This window comes from Myxine glutinosa, chromosome 13 (assembly GCF_964187855.1).
Source record: "Myxine glutinosa chromosome 13, kmMyxGlut1.1, whole genome shotgun sequence".
Classification (NCBI taxonomy): domain Eukaryota; kingdom Metazoa; phylum Chordata; class Myxini; order Myxiniformes; family Myxinidae; genus Myxine; species Myxine glutinosa.
In genome coordinates, this window is record NC_136273.1 from 32,905,017 (window position 1) to 32,921,324 (window position 16,308).

General features: G+C 43.1%; 3 protein-coding genes across 4 annotated transcripts in view; 2 read left to right on the forward strand and 1 right to left on the reverse strand.

Moving 5' to 3' along the window:
- The window catches only part of LOC144888650 (uncharacterized), a 648,249-nt gene that overhangs the window by 262,576 nt on the left and 369,365 nt on the right, over positions 1 to 16,308 (forward strand). The window lies entirely within an intron of this gene.
- On the forward strand, positions 92 to 12,878 carry HDHD3 (haloacid dehalogenase like hydrolase domain containing 3). 2 transcript variants are annotated; one of them, XM_068134194.2, is made up of 3 exons: positions 92 to 563; positions 3,639 to 3,851; positions 10,878 to 12,878. In XM_068134194.2, exons 1-3 carry the CDS (start codon positions 222 to 224, stop codon positions 11,064 to 11,066), a joined length of 744 nt encoding a protein of 247 aa, XP_067990295.2. In that variant the 5' UTR covers positions 92 to 221; the 3' UTR covers positions 11,067 to 12,878. The 2 variants fall into 2 exon arrangements, with proteins under 2 accessions (XP_067990295.2, XP_067990296.2); XM_068134195.2 differs by lacking the exon at positions 10,878 to 12,878 and adding an exon at positions 8,682 to 8,974.
- On the reverse strand, positions 13,921 to 15,920 carry LOC137438451 (uncharacterized). The gene is made up of 2 exons (XM_068133556.2): positions 15,236 to 15,920; positions 13,921 to 14,620 (listed from the first exon to the last, which is right to left on the reverse strand). The coding sequence occupies exons 1-2, from the start codon at positions 15,563 to 15,565 to the stop codon at positions 14,048 to 14,050; spliced, it is 903 nt and encodes a 300-aa protein (XP_067989657.2). The 5' UTR covers positions 15,566 to 15,920; the 3' UTR covers positions 13,921 to 14,047.

The window sequence follows — 16,308 nt, forward strand, 5'->3', positions numbered from 1 at the left end:
GGCATGTATAGAGCCTCACAGCTCTGAAAACGCCATAAAACACCAAAGAGGAGGAAGAAGAGGCTGACCAATCGGCTTGCCAAGTTGGCCGTTGCCGAGCAACCGGGTTGGCGGAGTGTTTGCTTGAGTGTTTAAGCAGTTAAGGCACTGGAGAAGTAGAGGTGGAGTGGAATAAACAGTAATTTGATTTCATCCGGTGATGTAGGACAAGTTACAAGGTGATGGCATCACAGTCATTGCGTTTAATCACATGGGATGCAACAGGGACTTTACTACGTGTTCGTGGTTCTGTGGGCGAGCAATACAAGGCCGCAGGCCTCCTTTTCGACCTGGCCTGTCCTGAAGTCACCTCCCTGAACGCAGCCTTCCGTGAGGCCTATACAGAGCAATCACAGCACAAGCCATGCTACGGGAGCACCTGTACCAGGAAGACGGAGAGTGGAGCTTGGTGGGCCACGGTTGTGCAGGAGACATTTAAGCGTTGTGGGGTCGAAGATGCGCCCCTGATTATGAAGATTGCTGATTATCTGTACCATGATATGAAACGGCCAGATCGTTGGGAAGTGAGTGAACCAAACGATGTTGTGGAGGTTTCCACTTCTGGCAATCTGATGCTGTCAATATTTGCCAGAGTTGTTGAACATTACATGCTCCAGTCCATGAAGTTCATTCTAACCACTGACCTGATATTAATGTTTGGTACCTTCCGCGTGACGTAGAAAGCTGATAGCTTGCGTGCCGACGGCCATCGAAGTCGATATACCGGGAAAATCACAGAACCTTTGGAAAATTAAATCTTACATAAAAAGAACGTTTAAATTTTTTTTATTAAAAACCTCAATCAATTTCTAGCATTTGAAAATGTTAATTTATTTAACTGTAAACTGTGAAATAAACATGACAATAATGTCCGTAAATGGGAAAAAAGAAAAAACATCCGTTAATGAAATTTAAATAAAACCTGTAAAGTGTACGTTCAAAAAATTTTAAAAAACCCAAAAAGACTCGATCATTATATAGCATTTGAAAATTGTAATTTATTTTACTGTAAACTGTAAAATAAACATGACAATAATGTCCATAAATGGAAAAAAGAAAAGCATCCGTAAATGAAAATGTACGTAAAATCCATAAAAGCGTGCGTTAAAAAAACAACCCCCAAAAAACCTCATTGAACATCAAGCATTTGAAAATTGTAATTTATATAACTGTAAACTGTAAAATAAACATGACAATAATGTCCGTAAATGAAAAAAGAAAAAGCATCCGTAAATGAAAATGTACGTAAAACCCGTAAAAGCGTACGTTAAAAAAACAACACCCAAAAATCCTCAATCAACATCTAGCATTTGAAAATTGTAATTTATATAACTGTAAACTGTAAAATAAACATGACAATAATGTCCGTAAATGAAAAAAGAAAAAGCATCCGTAAATGAAAATGTACGTAAAACCCGTAAAAGCGTACGTTAAAAAAACAACACCCAAAAATCCTCAATCAACATCTAGCATTTGAAAATTGTAATTTATATAACTGTAAACTGTAAAATAAACATGACAATAATGTCCGTAAATGAAAAAAGAAAAAGCATCCGTAAATGAAAATGTATGTAAAACCCGTAAAAGCGTACGTTAAAAAAACAACACCCAAAAATCCTCAATCAACATCTAGCATTTGAAAATTGTAATTTATATAACTGTAAACTGTAAAATAAACATGACAATAATGTACGTAAATGAAAAAAGAAAAAGCATCCGTAAATGAAAATGTACGTAAAACCCGTAAAAGCGTACGTTAAAAAAACAACCCCCAAAAAACCTCATTGAACATCAAGCATTTGAAAATTGTAATTTATATAACTGTAAACTGTAAAATAAACATGACAATAATGTCCGTAAATGAAAAAAGAAAAGCATCCGTAAATGAAAATGTACGTAAAACCCGTAAAAGCGTACGTTAAAAAAACAACCCCCAAAAAACCTCATTGAACATCAAGCATTTGAAAATTGTAATTTATATAACTGTAAACTGTAAAATAAACATGACAATAATGTCCGTAAATGAAAAAAGAAAAGCATCCGTAAATGAAAATGTACGTAAAACCCGTAAAAGCGTACGTTAAAAAAACAACCCCCAAAAAACCTCAATGAACATCAAGCATTTGAAAATTGTAATTTATATAACTGTAAACTGTAAAATAAACATGACAATAATGTCCGTAAATGAAAAAAGAAAAAGCATCCGTAAATGAAAATGTACGTAAAACCCGTAAAAGCGTACGTTAAAAAAACAACCCCCAAAAAACCTCAATCAACATCTAGCATTTGAAAATTGTAATTTATATAACTGTAAACTGTGAAATAAATAAACATACTTCATTCATTCCTCTATTCTCCGGCCTCTGGAACAAACTCCCTCACTCTCTTCAATCCCACTCCTCCCTCCAGGTCTTTAAAACGGCTGTTCACCACTATCTCTTATCTTCCCCCATTCAAAACCTTGATCTTTTCTACCCCCGCTAATTTCACCCCAAATCCACTTTTTGAGGTGCCGACTTCTTTCCTGGAAGTCCTTGGTGTCCTTGCGTTTTATACCTATCCTGCCCCCAAATCCCCAAGGCCCTCTCCCTCCCACACATCTCCCGATGTCCCTGCTCTCAAATGTTGTGTTTGTGTGCTTCTTCCCCTTCTCTCCCCATCTTGTCGACCGCTCCCCTTTTTATATACTTTGTTTGCTTGTTTGTTTGATAAATGTTAGCTCTTTCACGAGCCTCGACTCTGTATACAAAAATAAATAAATAAATATTTAAAAAAATACCAATAATGTCCGTAAATGAAAAAAAAAAAAAAAAGCATCCATAAATGAAAATTTACATAAAATACCGTAAACACATCCATAAAACTAGAACGGAACTCGGTAGAGAGCCTGGTTGGCCATATCACTCAATGGTGAAGGAAAAAATATTCTTCGTGAGGGCTAGTGTTGATCTGCATCAATGGACAGGTAGAAAAATGGATGACATTAACGGGGGGGGGGGGAGTTGATGGAAGTGTTAACCCATCATGATAACAAAACAGGGACATGGGGTAAGGGCGAGGGTTGATACAAGGTGGGGGTAATACCATCAGCCTCTTCCCCTATCCCATCTCCCTCTTTTGCTCCGACGAAGGATTAACATCCAAAACGTCAGCTTATCCTTCCTTCCCATACCTCAAACATCCTGCTCTCCTGTCCATTGAAACGGATCGACACTAGTTCGGACTGTAAGACAATGTCAGGTAAGATATATAGAAGATTTTCAAGAGTATCTTTTGCCTCGTGTCTAAATACAATGTTGCGTTTTTCTCGAGTCTTTTGCCGAAGGTAGTTTTTCCCTATCGTCAAATCAATGATCTTTTATGCCGTCTCTAACCATGTTTGTTTGTTTTTCCATCACACGTGTGATTTGTACCCCACACCTCACTCACGACCAAAAGTTTAAAATATATTTTGGAAAAACAAAATGTTCCTGAAATCCCATGTCTGATTTGACATGTAACCTCTGCTGCTCATTTAAGGTTTTGAGCCCACTTTAGCACTGGCTTATACATTGACCATTCACAGTGCTATTCATGTGGGATTAACGACCACTCGGCAGGTGTTTGGTGACGTTCATCCAGCGTTGTCTTGGTGTAAGGCACAAGGCCTTCGGCTTGGCGTACTCTCGAACTTCGACGATCGCCTGAATGGTATTCTTTCTGGAGTTGGACTGCGCTCATATTTTGATGTTGTGCTGACCTCGGATGAGATGGGCATGCAAAAGCCCCAGCCAGAGGCGTTCCACCTTGCACTAAAGCATACCAACGTTCAGGTAGGTTTACACAAGTGTTTTGAAATGCTGTGTGCCATTGTCTACATTCTTCTTTTGAAAACACGAGTACTGCAACTTGTCTTTCTCAATCGTTGCGTTTTTTCCTAAAGACCCACTGTGTTTTTTTATCACATTTACAGATCTGCCTACTTTTATGAATCATCTTCTTCTTCTCTACTATATAAGAGGGAAGTCTGTCTGTCTGTCTGTCTCTGTCTGTGTGTCGCCATTTTTCTCAGAGATGGCTGAACGGATCTTTGTCAAACTTTCAGAGGTTCATCAGTGAGTGCCTGGGAATGTTTTAGGCAAAAAATAAAAATAAAGAATTGAAAAAAAAAAATCGTTTTTTTGGAGTTAAAAAAAAAAAACATCGCTCGATAGTGCCTCAGCTTTTTAAAATTTATGACAGTTATATACGAGTGCACATTCGCATAAATAAATACAAAATCACCAGACATTTGAACACAAATAAATCAAACAATTCTGGAAGTGTACGAAGTTGGTAGTACGGCTTCTTCTTCTTCCTGTTCGGTATCACAACGCAGAAACGGGATGAACGCCACATTCACAAGCATATATTTAACGAAAAGGTGATTAATCCCCTTCCTCCCCTGCCTCCTCCACCTCTCCCCTTCCCCCTCACCCTCCTCTCCTTCCCCCCCTCCCCCCTGTCCCCCTCCCTCCCCTTCCCCCAATCCCCCTCTCCCCCTTCCCCCCCATCCCCCACCCCCCCTTTACCTTCCCCCCCTCCCCCTTTCCCCCCTCCCCCACCCGGCAATGCCGAGTACTTCTGCTAGGAGCTTTTAACTAGTTTCTGCCTAGCTTGTTAGGTTTTGCTCGATAGTGCCTAAGCCTTTTTAAATGAATGACAGTTATATACAAGTACACATTCGCATAAATAAATACAAAACAATCACCAGACATTTGAACACAAATAAATCAAACAATTCCGGAAGTGTACGAAGTTGGTAGTATGGCATCTTCTTCTTCCTGATCGGCATCACACAACTCAGAAACGTGATGAACGCCACATTCACCAACAGCATATATATATGAACCGCCTTCCTCTCCTGCCTCCCCTCTCCCCCCTTCCTCCTCTCCACCCCATTCCAATTTTTCCCCAATTTCCAATTTTTCCAATTTTCCAGTTTTTCCAAACACGATGGAATAATATTTACCGATATGAACAGTGATGTGGCTTTTATTGAAATTCTACAAATACTGTTTAGATTTTGATGATTTGCGTGTAATATGATTTAACGGGTGTTTATGTGAATCGTATAAATAAAAAAAGCCTTCAATTTCTGATATTTTGCCTTCTCATTTGGGCCCCCAATTGAAGCTCCACCCGTAGGGCGGGTACCGTTGTTAGTACTATATTAGATGTGTCAGTTTCTAGGTTTATGTCTTGAATGAGTTTAAAAAGTGTGGTTGTACTCGGGTGTGCATGGAAAAGAGCTAGGTAATCAAAAACAATTATAGCTCCCGGGGTTCAGGTTGTGGGGAGGATTCCAGTTTTCTCTTTGTAAAAGTGTGCTGTATGGCGGCTCCTGGTGGAAGCCGGTATTAAAATATGCCATAGAACCATAGGCATCAAAAAAGTGGGCAAATTAACCAATTATTGCTTATAATTTTAAGCAATGTGTACTGAAATTGCTGAAGCATGGACACACCCAAAAGGTTGCAGAAAATTCATGGAAGTCAGATTTTACCACCAGTGATCGTTGGCAAAATTCAGATAACTCAATTCCAAGTAAAACTAGAACGGTACTTGGTAGATCTCATACCTCCACCAGGCTAAACAGTTTGCGGATTGTATTGGGGAGAGGTGGGGTGGGGGAGAGACAGAGGGTTTGAGTTTGAAGAAGAAGAATTATCAGACGCAGAGTTTCTCCGTAATGCTTTCCGAGTTTGAATAAAAAGTTTCTCGTTTAGTTTGAAGAAAATCTGGGCAGCGTATGTTGCCAAAAATGCAGGGAACAATAAAAATGATGTCGTTTTCTTATTTGATGTTTTGGCAATCTAGTTTTCGCGCTGAGTTTCTCCGTCATGCTTTGAAGAAGAAGAATAAGCGATAATGCTTTGTTCACGCTGTTTCTCCATATTCTGTTTGATTACAGTCACAATAATGAAATTATAACAAATGGGAATAAAGTTGAAGCATTTTGCAACTTAAAAATATACCCTATCCTATGGAGGTGTGAATTAAGACAACAGTGCAGAATTAGGAGAACAGCCTTGCTTACATAAATACACTTCGTTATAAGAATCGCTAATGTTAAATTTTTCAGATTTCACTGGAAAACTTTGATACTTATTTAGTCTACAGTATCCAATCCTCAAATCTGAATCCATATTTCGATTATATGCTTTAATTACTAACTTTAAATACTAACCCCCGCTCTGGCGGGGAAAATGGCCTTAAAACGATCATTCATTCATTCATTCATTCAATTAGTCTGTGAGGGTAGATAGTGTTTGCAAGCCAAGGCACGTTTCCATAGGCCGAACCAAAATGGAGGTTTAAGAATCCAGAGATGTCACATGGGCTGAACAAGGTGGTGCACTGCTATTTTGTTAAGGCATATTTTGTTTTTACGGCATAGCCCATCGGGCAGAGCCATCTAGAACAGTGTTTGTATGTATGTATGTATGTATGTCCCCTCAAACGTATACCAATCAGAGCTGAGAATCTGGTCACATGATAGGGTGATGTGATTACGTCTGATGTCATTACGGCGGTGCTGCAGCTGACTCTCCATGCACCGCCATTTTGATTTATATGCCGTTCATGCCGAACATATCGTCGAACCTGTCATATATCACAATAGCCATGCTCTAGCTTTACATTTTTCATTCAGTGTGAAACACAAACAAACCAATTGTTAAAATGACCATCAAACATCGAAAGCATCGGCGTTACGGCTCTTCCAACAATACAGTACGTATCGGCTTTAGGCGTTATGACTCACTGTCCGCTTCGGACAAATTAAACCCAGGTTTCTTAATACAGTGGTATCGTTTCAGTAGTATCGTTTTCGTAATAATAATAATATTATAGTAAATATAACCATAACACTTCAATCCTGGCCTGGTGTTGGCTTAGCGGTTAGGGTGCTGGCTTGGGATCCTGGGTTCGAATCCCGGTCGATCGCTAAATTAACACCAGGGGGGTTGACTCAGCCCGTCATCCTTCCGAGGTCGGCAAATTGAGTACCAGCTTGCTGGGATGAATGATCCCGGTGTGTACCCCGGTTTAGAATAGGTACACCGTACCCCTGCACATCGTAAGAGGCAACTGAGGGTTGGCCCCAGGAAGGGCATCCGGCCATAAAAACATTGCCTCAACCAGGGAACCATGATTGTCATGGGGCCCGCAAGGCTAACCCCTGCTCTGGCGGGGAAAATGGCCTTAAAACGATCATTCATTCATTCACTTCAATCCCAATGTCGTGAATGGAAAGTTGATGGATTGAAGGGGTGTAACCGCGGAAGTAAGGAATTCACCTCGGTTTAAAAAAAATAATATCATTTTCGTAATAATAGTGTAACGTTATTATTATAGTAAATGTAATCATAACACTAATCCTTTGTAGTGACTGCAATGTTACTGGAGGTTAAATATTGTCGTGTGATTTGGCTCAGTTTAGACCGAGCGTCACCATGGATGAATCGAGCTTAACGAGGCGTCCGGGTCAATGGCGGATTTGCTATACACGTGCAGGAGGAAGGGGCGGGGGGGGGGGGGGGGGGAGAGGAAGAAGCGGCGAGATTTACCTGATACGATCTCGCCGGCAGTCTTCAACCTGCAGGAAATTAAATCAAGCGAATGAAAACCGAATTCAATGTACAAAAAGAAACACGTTTATTGAACGGAACCCGAGAACAATGGACGCGCCGGTAAATAAATGTCCTAAATCGGGATCCCGCACACGTCACTTCAACAACAGGGGAAAACAACAACAACAACAACAACAACAACATGCATTTTAAGGCCATTTTCCCTGCTAGAGCAGGGGTTAGCCTTGCGGTCCCCATGACAATCTTCTACATCTTGCCCTATTTTCTGCATGTCTCCTTGTTAACCCCCTTGCCCGCATTTCTTCTTCCACCATCTTTAGCCAAGTCTTTCTCGGTCTTCCCCGTCCTCTACTTCCTTCTACATTCATTTCCATCACTCTTCTCAACCAGTCACTTTCATCCTTCCTCAACACATGACCTAACCATCTCAACCTGTTCCTCTTCACAGCATCAATCACAGGCTCTATTCCAATCATCTTTCGCAATTCATCATTTGTCTTCCTCTCTCTCAACTATACTCAGCACATCCACCGAACCATTCACATTTCCACCCTTTCCAGCCTTCGTTGCTGCTCTACGTTAATTACCCATGTCTCGCTCCCATAAATCATAACACTTCTCACACATGCAGCATACACCTTTCCCTTCAGCTTCAACGACACTCCCCTCCTCATCAGCACGCCACTCAGTTCCCGAAACTTCTTCCATGCACATCTCACTCTAGCAACCGTTGCCGAGTCTGATCCACCTTCTCCGTTTAGCATGTCTCCGAGGTAGCAAAATGTTTTCACACCTTCCAGCTTCATGCCGTCTCCAAGATCCAACTCAACATTTCCTCCATCTGCAGCTCCCTCTGTGCACACCTTACATTTGAATGTAGCTGCCACACTGGTTAATGACCCTCTCAGACCACTACATTTTTGATGAACCCACTCAAAAAAACTCAAAAACTCAAAAGGGGAAAGAATTAAATAAAAGAATCGTTGTGTTATGTTCTGTGGTGTGTTTTATCTGTCTGCTGTCGTCCAGGCTTCAAACTCGCGTCCGTACGCGGCTCCATGCTTGGCGGGAAGGAGGCCTCAGTCCGCTTCATTCGCGCGCTCCACTGATCAGCGCACACTGCCCGGCAGGCCCTGCTCGCACGATCGTCGCTCCACCGTCTTTCGTCCAGGAGGCAAATTCGGATCGTAAAGGAAGAGGTCCAAACGGAGACGAAAATCACGGGCAGAAGGGAGGTCCAGGCAGGAATAATCAGGAACGAGAAGGTCGAGGAAAGAGATCCGGGCAGGAAGGAACCAGGAACGAGAAGGCCAAGGGAAGAAGAGGCAAAGGGAGGAGATCCGGGCAGGAAGGAACCAGGAACGAGAAGGCCAAGGGAAGAAGAGGCAAAGGGAAGAGAGGAAAATGCCGGCAAGCGAGCCGTTTTACTGGCGGTCCTCCGACGTCAGCTCGCTTCCCCTCCAACCAGTGCGTCGCTTCTAACCTTCCCGAATCTTCTGATCTCATCCGTCCCCTCCCATTGGCCGAGCGCTTGGCGCCCTGCTCCCATGCCATTGGTCGGTAGCCAACCACAAGTCCTTCCCTACTCTCCAATCAGTGTGGTGCTTGTTGCTCGCCCCTCCACTGGCCAATCACCAGCTCTCCTGGGCGTGACTCCCTGCCCGCCTGGCCAATGTGTGAAAGCCATCGTGTACCACTGCACGGCCGCTGCCTGCCTGTCCCTCCGGTCAGTTCTTATGGTCAGTCATTGTAAGGGGGGGAATTTAATTAATGTGTGCACTAAGGGCCTATTTAATGTCTACAAGAGTGCATTGCCATACGGGACACTGGGATGTTCACAGTGGGAACAACACACAATGGAGTTAGCATATTCCCTAATTCTAGTTACCAAGCCCCGCCTCCTCGTGGCGGGGACACAGATACGCAGCTTACTCCGACAAACCGCCTAAACACAGAACTTATTACAGGTGAGATTCTCTAGCACGACAGCCGGACACCTACCTATGCAGATCTACCTAAATCTAGATATTCCCCCTACCCCAAATTCATAACAATATATGTCTTGGATATACATATATATATATATATATATATATATATATATATATATATATATATATATATATTAAAGTAGCGGCAGTTTTGTGTCCAGCCGTCATGCCACGTCATTACGTATGTGATGTCATTACGGCGTAAACACCCGCTCACTTCGAGAGTGGCAGGAAAGGTCATTCCTCTTTGGGGTATGTAGATTACAGTCTCTCTATGGTCGGGTCTCAAGAACATTGGGCGTGTGTTCATTTACCAAGTTTCTTGTGGAGAGATCACCAAGTGTTTAAAGCATTCGATCTAGCACTCCATTCAAAACCCTTAAAGAACGGCTGGCTTGGCAAGCGCTAGCTAGTTGCTTGGTAAATTAGCACACCTCCAACCCTTGTGGGGTATATAGATTACAGTAGATCTTCGCTCAGTTCTGTAAGTAAAACTTACCTCATGGATGTCGGGATTCCTCCAAATTTCTTTCTTTGTTATAAACAGCATTAGCGACTGTTTAAAAAGCTAATCATGTGCGTTTGTGGTTTATAATATTTTACAAGCCCGGCTACGCCACTGTTAGACTTTTGGTCTTGTTTTGTTATGAGCACCCCATTAATCATCTTCATAAAGGGTGTTTCAACACATCCGTCATCCAAACACAGTCGTCATTCATGCACCCCGTTGTTGTTCAAGAAGTATGCATGCAAAGTTTGGGGCCGCTAGGTTTCATGGTTTTGGAGTTATGGAGAAGGCACACTGACACTCTGCCTTTTATTATCATAGATGACATTGAATCACTTCACTCTTATTCTGGACATGCAATTTAAGGAAATAACTACGCTATGTTAAGCATTTATTAACCCCTCGGACCATTTCCACAACACTGATTCCTGAATGTGAGTATATTGCTGAAAGCTATGCTTCTGGCAGGTGGGTATTGCTAATTACGCTTGTGCAGCATGGGCAGGTCTTCCATAACCGCCCCCTCGACTTTGCTGCTTTGTGAGCAAAACCTATTTTAAAAGTGGGGATTTGTGATAGCATGCCATCAACTTTGCTCCAGTTTATTATATAATATTATTCTTACCAAATTATGTATTTTGCTTTTGCTAATTGTCTGTTCTATCTAAATATCCATCATGTACTGGATTTTGTGCTTTCCCCACTGAGATTTGGTCTTTTTTTCAGGCTGGGCAAGCGCTTCACATTGGAGATGACCCAGTGACAGATTATCTTGGAGCGACGGAGTCAGGAATGGCAGCCTTTCTACTGAAGCGCAACAAAGCAGCAGAACTGAAGTCTATCTCGATCCCTCCTCATCACATACTCGACTCACTCGATGACCTCCCTCCACTGCTGGAGGCCACATCCACTTGACAATAGGTTGTCTCCTCCAGTAGGGAACACCTTGGACTTATTGGAAAGCAAACATGGTTGATTTATTACATGTGCATTATATGAGAGGAAATTGGCTTTTTCATGTGGTAAGTGTCGTCGGTAAATATGCACTATTTTTTGATGTCATGGGACACGCACTTCTGGTTGTGAGAATTGCTCACACATGAATCTGGTTTGCTCAATCTGCATGAACAGTATCCAATGGTAAATCTCTTGGGTGGACCTTGTTATTAAGACCACTCATCCTGGGAGGACACTTTGTGGTTGCAAGGACCTTCCTTTCCCATATTAATGACTGAATGAGGAATCACCTGTCTAACTTTATCAGGAACCAACTGGCTTCTAAAATAATGGCAACCAAAGTCCTGAGTGACAATACTGTAGACTAGAGTGAGAGGATAATGTAGTAAAAGTGCGCTTCCCGTTGTAGGGTCGCTTAAACTTCCACCATGGACAGATCCTTCATTCAATGATATAACTATCTTATGATTAATTTTCTTCGACTGTAATGTTTTTGCAATGAATGTGGAGGAGTTATAACATCGAATGGATCAGGACATAACAGAACAAAAGGAACATTAGAAAGGGAAGGGGGGGGGCAGTGAACACACCAACAGGGATAGGGATAAGCGATGTGGGGAAAATTAGGAGGGGAGAAGACAGGGGGCGACACAAGATGGATATGGCTGAAAACTCAGGGAGGGAAACTAGAATGTTTTTCCTTCCTGAGAATAATCCCCCCCCCCCTCCCTTCCTTAGAATAATCCCACCCCCCTCCCTTCCTTAGAATGGAAAAACGAAAACATAGGGACAATACCCCTGGTGCTCATCTGGTAGAATAAACAGTATACTACATGACTAAAGGTATTTTAAACCAATTTCAATGGTTTGCCAGAAGACAGCGCAGCATTGTTAGATTCGTCACTTCCGTTGTTGTGGTTCTCATCCACTGCAACCATTTTTGGTTGTATGTACTATTATTGTTATCATTTAAGTGAATTGGAGATAACTGTTTTCAAAAGGTAAAAAAAATTAATGTTTTAAAAAGAAACCGGATTGGGAACCGGACGAAGAAGAAGAGGAAGAAGAGGAGGAGGAAAAGGAGGCGGAGCGAGTAAGGTGGAGCAGAAGCCGAGCTGCTTCGAGGTCTTGAGCAAACGCTGGCGAACGGGGGTCACGGGTGAACTTTGGGTTTCCTGGGAAAGGGATTCCTGTGACACAGTTGTTATCGCTGTGACAGATAAACCTGCGTCAGGTTTTGCGGTCCATTCCGAAGAGAATCATTGGAGTGCCGTTACGTCTCGAGTACGGGCCCGTTGGCCGTTTTGCCTCGCGCCCGATTTTGGATCGCTCCAAGTTTTTCACCTCGCTCCAACCATTTCAACGCATCCAGCAGTTAGCCTGGTTTGCATGTGTAACGTGGATTTCGAGTGGGAATTTGCGGTTCGCCGTGTGGGGAGCCATTGAACATCCATACCCGAAGGTGTGATTTCCCTGTCGCCTCCTGAGGACACCTTTGCCCATCTTTGGCAGTGTGACCGTCGACCGAGCGGGATTCTGGTCTCGATACATCGTTCTGACGATCACTGGAGCGTGGATCGACTTTGGCTTGAAGCCGGGACAGAGACATTGGGAATGTTATTTTCGCTCACTTGGAGCACAGTGAGTTATATTGTACAAAACTGATGGTACCATCATAGGAATGATATATTGGTTGTACAATTGATTAATATTGTTATTGTAATGTTATTCTTGTGTGACCTTAATACAATACTTGTTTGTTGGTAACAATTGGTGTGGTTTCACCATTGATCTTTGACACAGAATAACACATCTTTCTGCCGTGACTCCTCTCGGGGCTCGGAGGCACACCGTGACCAGGGTTTGGGGAGCAGCACGGAACAGCATGTAGAATCATACTAACATAAGACTAAACAAACAAAGATCATACCTATTCAGGGGGGCAACCCCCCCCCCATAAATCGCAAAAGGGGCAGATTTTATTTTTTTTCCCATGAACAAATTTTCGTACATCACGGGTGATGAAGGTTGTGGTCAAGTTTCATCGGAATTGCATGTGTAGTTTGAGAAGAAAGCAAATACCTATTTTGGAGGCAACCCGCTCTCCCTCCCCCAGTAGTCTAGTGCAGCGGCATAGCAAACCAATTGTGCATTTTGTGATGGAAGCACCAAATTTGGCAGAATGATAGAATATTATATGGAGAACATTTTCAGATATGGAACCACTTTGGAATTCACCCCAATGTGGCCGCCATATTGGATTTCAAAATGGCGGCTTAAAAATCTTTAATTACAAATATTTCTGGTTCTATACCAGCTACAGCCTTGATTTTAGTGTCTGGATGTACAAACTTGAGGTCAAGGAATTGAATGGTTCTACTTAGAAGTTGATTTACTGACGCCATATTGGATTCCAATATGGCGGCTTCCGAAAATCTGCTGACCGATATCTCTGGTTCTATGCCAGCTAGATACTTGATTCTGGTGTCTAGATGTACATTTCTGAGGTCAATGAATTGAATGGTTGTATTGAAATATGTTTTAATGCACATAAGCAACTGATAATCCCATATTACGTACATTGTATACACACGTTCAGCAAGAGAACTAGCGAGCGTATTGCATCAAGTCATGCCAAGTGTCACAGTTCCAACTCAATGTGAGCAGTCACCATCACAGGCACACAGTGCTGTGCATTTCAGAGCCGCCTTCTTGCACTTGCATCTCCCACTGCAACCGTTTTCGCACCCACAGCAGATGAGTTCATAGCAGGATTTGGCAGCTTCTGGTAGTGTTGTCCACAGAGGATCGAACTGTCCGTCATTGTCCACCCACCCCCAGTCGCATGGTGATGGGAGATAGCAGTGTGGGACAAGAGACTGTCCCCAACAATGTCCACCCTGGTAAGTTGCTCTCTTCACGTGTTGTACTAGGGCGGCCTATGTTGGAGGTATTGCTTCAATGGATCGAGATTTCTTTGCAAAGAGTTTCTTTCTTGCCAGATTCACCTCAGAACATGTGCATGTGCGGTCGTACAGAAGCACTACGTATCTCTCCAGGGTTGCCAGTGTATCCTCAGAGATCTCACTTGGTGCAGATGCCAGGTCCAGGAATGCATTGGTCACTTCTGGAAAAGTTTCCCATACTGCCCATGCTGTTTTCTTGCCACGACCTGCAAAGCTCGAGACGGTATCACACCCTGTGATTGCATGGAAGATTGGCAGTGCCTTGGCTTTGTCTGGTCCCAGGGTAGCAGACAGCTCGTGTGCTGCTATGTAGCAGAAGTTCTTTCCGGTTCCAAACGCTAACCAGAGTTCGTCCACTACCTCATTAAGCTCCTGGGCCATCCACACAGCGAGAACCACCACATCTGTGTCCACGGTGCGGATGAGTACTCTGCGGTGTCCAGATTTCATAGCAGCTGCTGCGTGGAGCATCATGCGCGTGTCTGCTTCCTCGTGATTGCACGGGGCCAAAGCGGCTGTGTCTGCACATGGTGGTACAGCAATGACCTGTTGGTGTAAGCATGAACAATACCGTGATGTAAATTAAATGTGAATTCCTTTGGTGTAGGTGGTCACGAATAAAACCTGACATGAATCTGCATAACATTTATTAATTTATTTCAGTACATTATTTCAAGTACATAAATACAGGGCAATTATTATTATTATTATTATTGTTATTTACTTGGCATCAAACACATGAAATCATACAATATGACATTGCACATATAACAGTAGCCTGTTCGTGTACACTCCCCCAAGATGCCAGGAAAGAAAAAAGCAATTCAAGAACACTATGGCCAATAGGCCTTTCTTAACAATTTGAGGGAGTGTACCGTGGACAGCTAAAGATTATATATACAATACAAAATATTATTCCGAATAGATAATACAAATCGGGATTATATAATCAAAATTAAATTATATGAAAAGAATACACATATGTGGGTAAGAATTTACTCTACAACAGCATAAATCAATAATACATTGTATAATATGTACTGAAACCACAGAAGATTGTACACACACTCTCAAACACACAAGCAGGCACGCACCCACTCTCACCACCCAGACACACACACACTTTCACTAACACACACTAACATACATCATGCACATTACCTGTTCACCATCAGTAGCAATCAGCTGTTTGTCTGGCACATCGATGGACTCCGTGACCTGCTTAGACAGAAAGCTGAAGAGTTCCTCCTTGTTCTCGTCGACACGGAGGAAACTGTGCCAGTTGCCTGGTAGGGTGGCAGAGCCAGTGACACGTCTGCGTATTCCCTTGCCTCTGTTGGTCCTTGCAGTTGCCTTCAGGCTGCCTGACTTTGCATAGCGGTCCCACACTAGATCGAGACGAGATCGATGTTGAAGCTGTGACATAATGTATGGAACGAATACTTTTGTGGCATAGTCAAGAAATGTTTTGGTCTGGCCTGGGCTCAGCATTTGAACTATTACAGCTCCATCGAGGATCACAGAAGATACTTGTGGTGGTGGGTCCGACTTTGTTTCGACAAGCTGTTCTAAGGGCTGCAACAAGTCAGCTTTGGAACCAAAGCGGAGCTGTCCATTTTGCGAGAGTGCTGGCGGATGTGCGCTGTTCTCATGTTTGAAGAACTGCTCGAGACCCCCATCTCTGGTTTGGCATGCGATGTATAGTCTGGAGAAGAGCTCTGAATCACTCTTTGCAGAGGCTACTTGTTGTTTGCTCTTCTGGGCAGCTTTGACCTTGATGGATGAAAACAACGGGAGTTTGTTGCGTTTGATGACATCATTGAGTGGCTTGGATCTGTCTGCCAGACGTTCCTTCTCAAATTAATGGAACTGATCTCTCCCAATCTGTAAAGCTGTACGCACAGTATCTACAACAGCTGGGCCCAAGATCTCCAGTGTGCCCAGGACCAGCAAATCTGTGCTTTCTTCTTCAAAGGGGCTGCCCATCTCTTCGATGACTGTTGTCAGTGCACGGACATCTTGGACGAACTTCTTCTGCACACTGTCGGTTTGCTCATGGTGGTGGGTGTGCTCTCCCCTTTGGCGCAGTTGCTGTGAGGTCTCAAATTCTGTGATGACCCGAGCAACTTCGGGGCCAGCCACCATCCACCGTCGAAGGGCACTTGGATTTTCAGTTAGGCCCACTGCCCCGCCATCGCCTTTGACCGTGGCATTGTTTTGTTCACGAGCCTGGT

Coding starts and splice junctions, on each gene's coding strand:
- LOC137438451 (XM_068133556.2), bottom strand. CDS start 15,565: ATGCTGAGCCCAGGCCAGACCAAAACATTTCTTGACTATGCCACAAAA. Junction 14,621..15,235: donor TTGCTACTGATGGTGAACAG/GTAATGTGCATG, acceptor TTACACCAACAG/GTCATTGCTGTACCACCATG.
- HDHD3 (XM_068134194.2), top strand. CDS start 222: ATGGCATCACAGTCATTGCGTTTAATCACATGGGATGCAACAGGGACT. Junction 564..3,638: donor AACGGCCAGATCGTTGGGAA/GTGAGTGAACCA, acceptor ACCACTCGGCAG/GTGTTTGGTGACGTTCATCC. Junction 3,852..10,877: donor TAAAGCATACCAACGTTCAG/GTAGGTTTACAC, acceptor TCTTTTTTTCAG/GCTGGGCAAGCGCTTCACAT.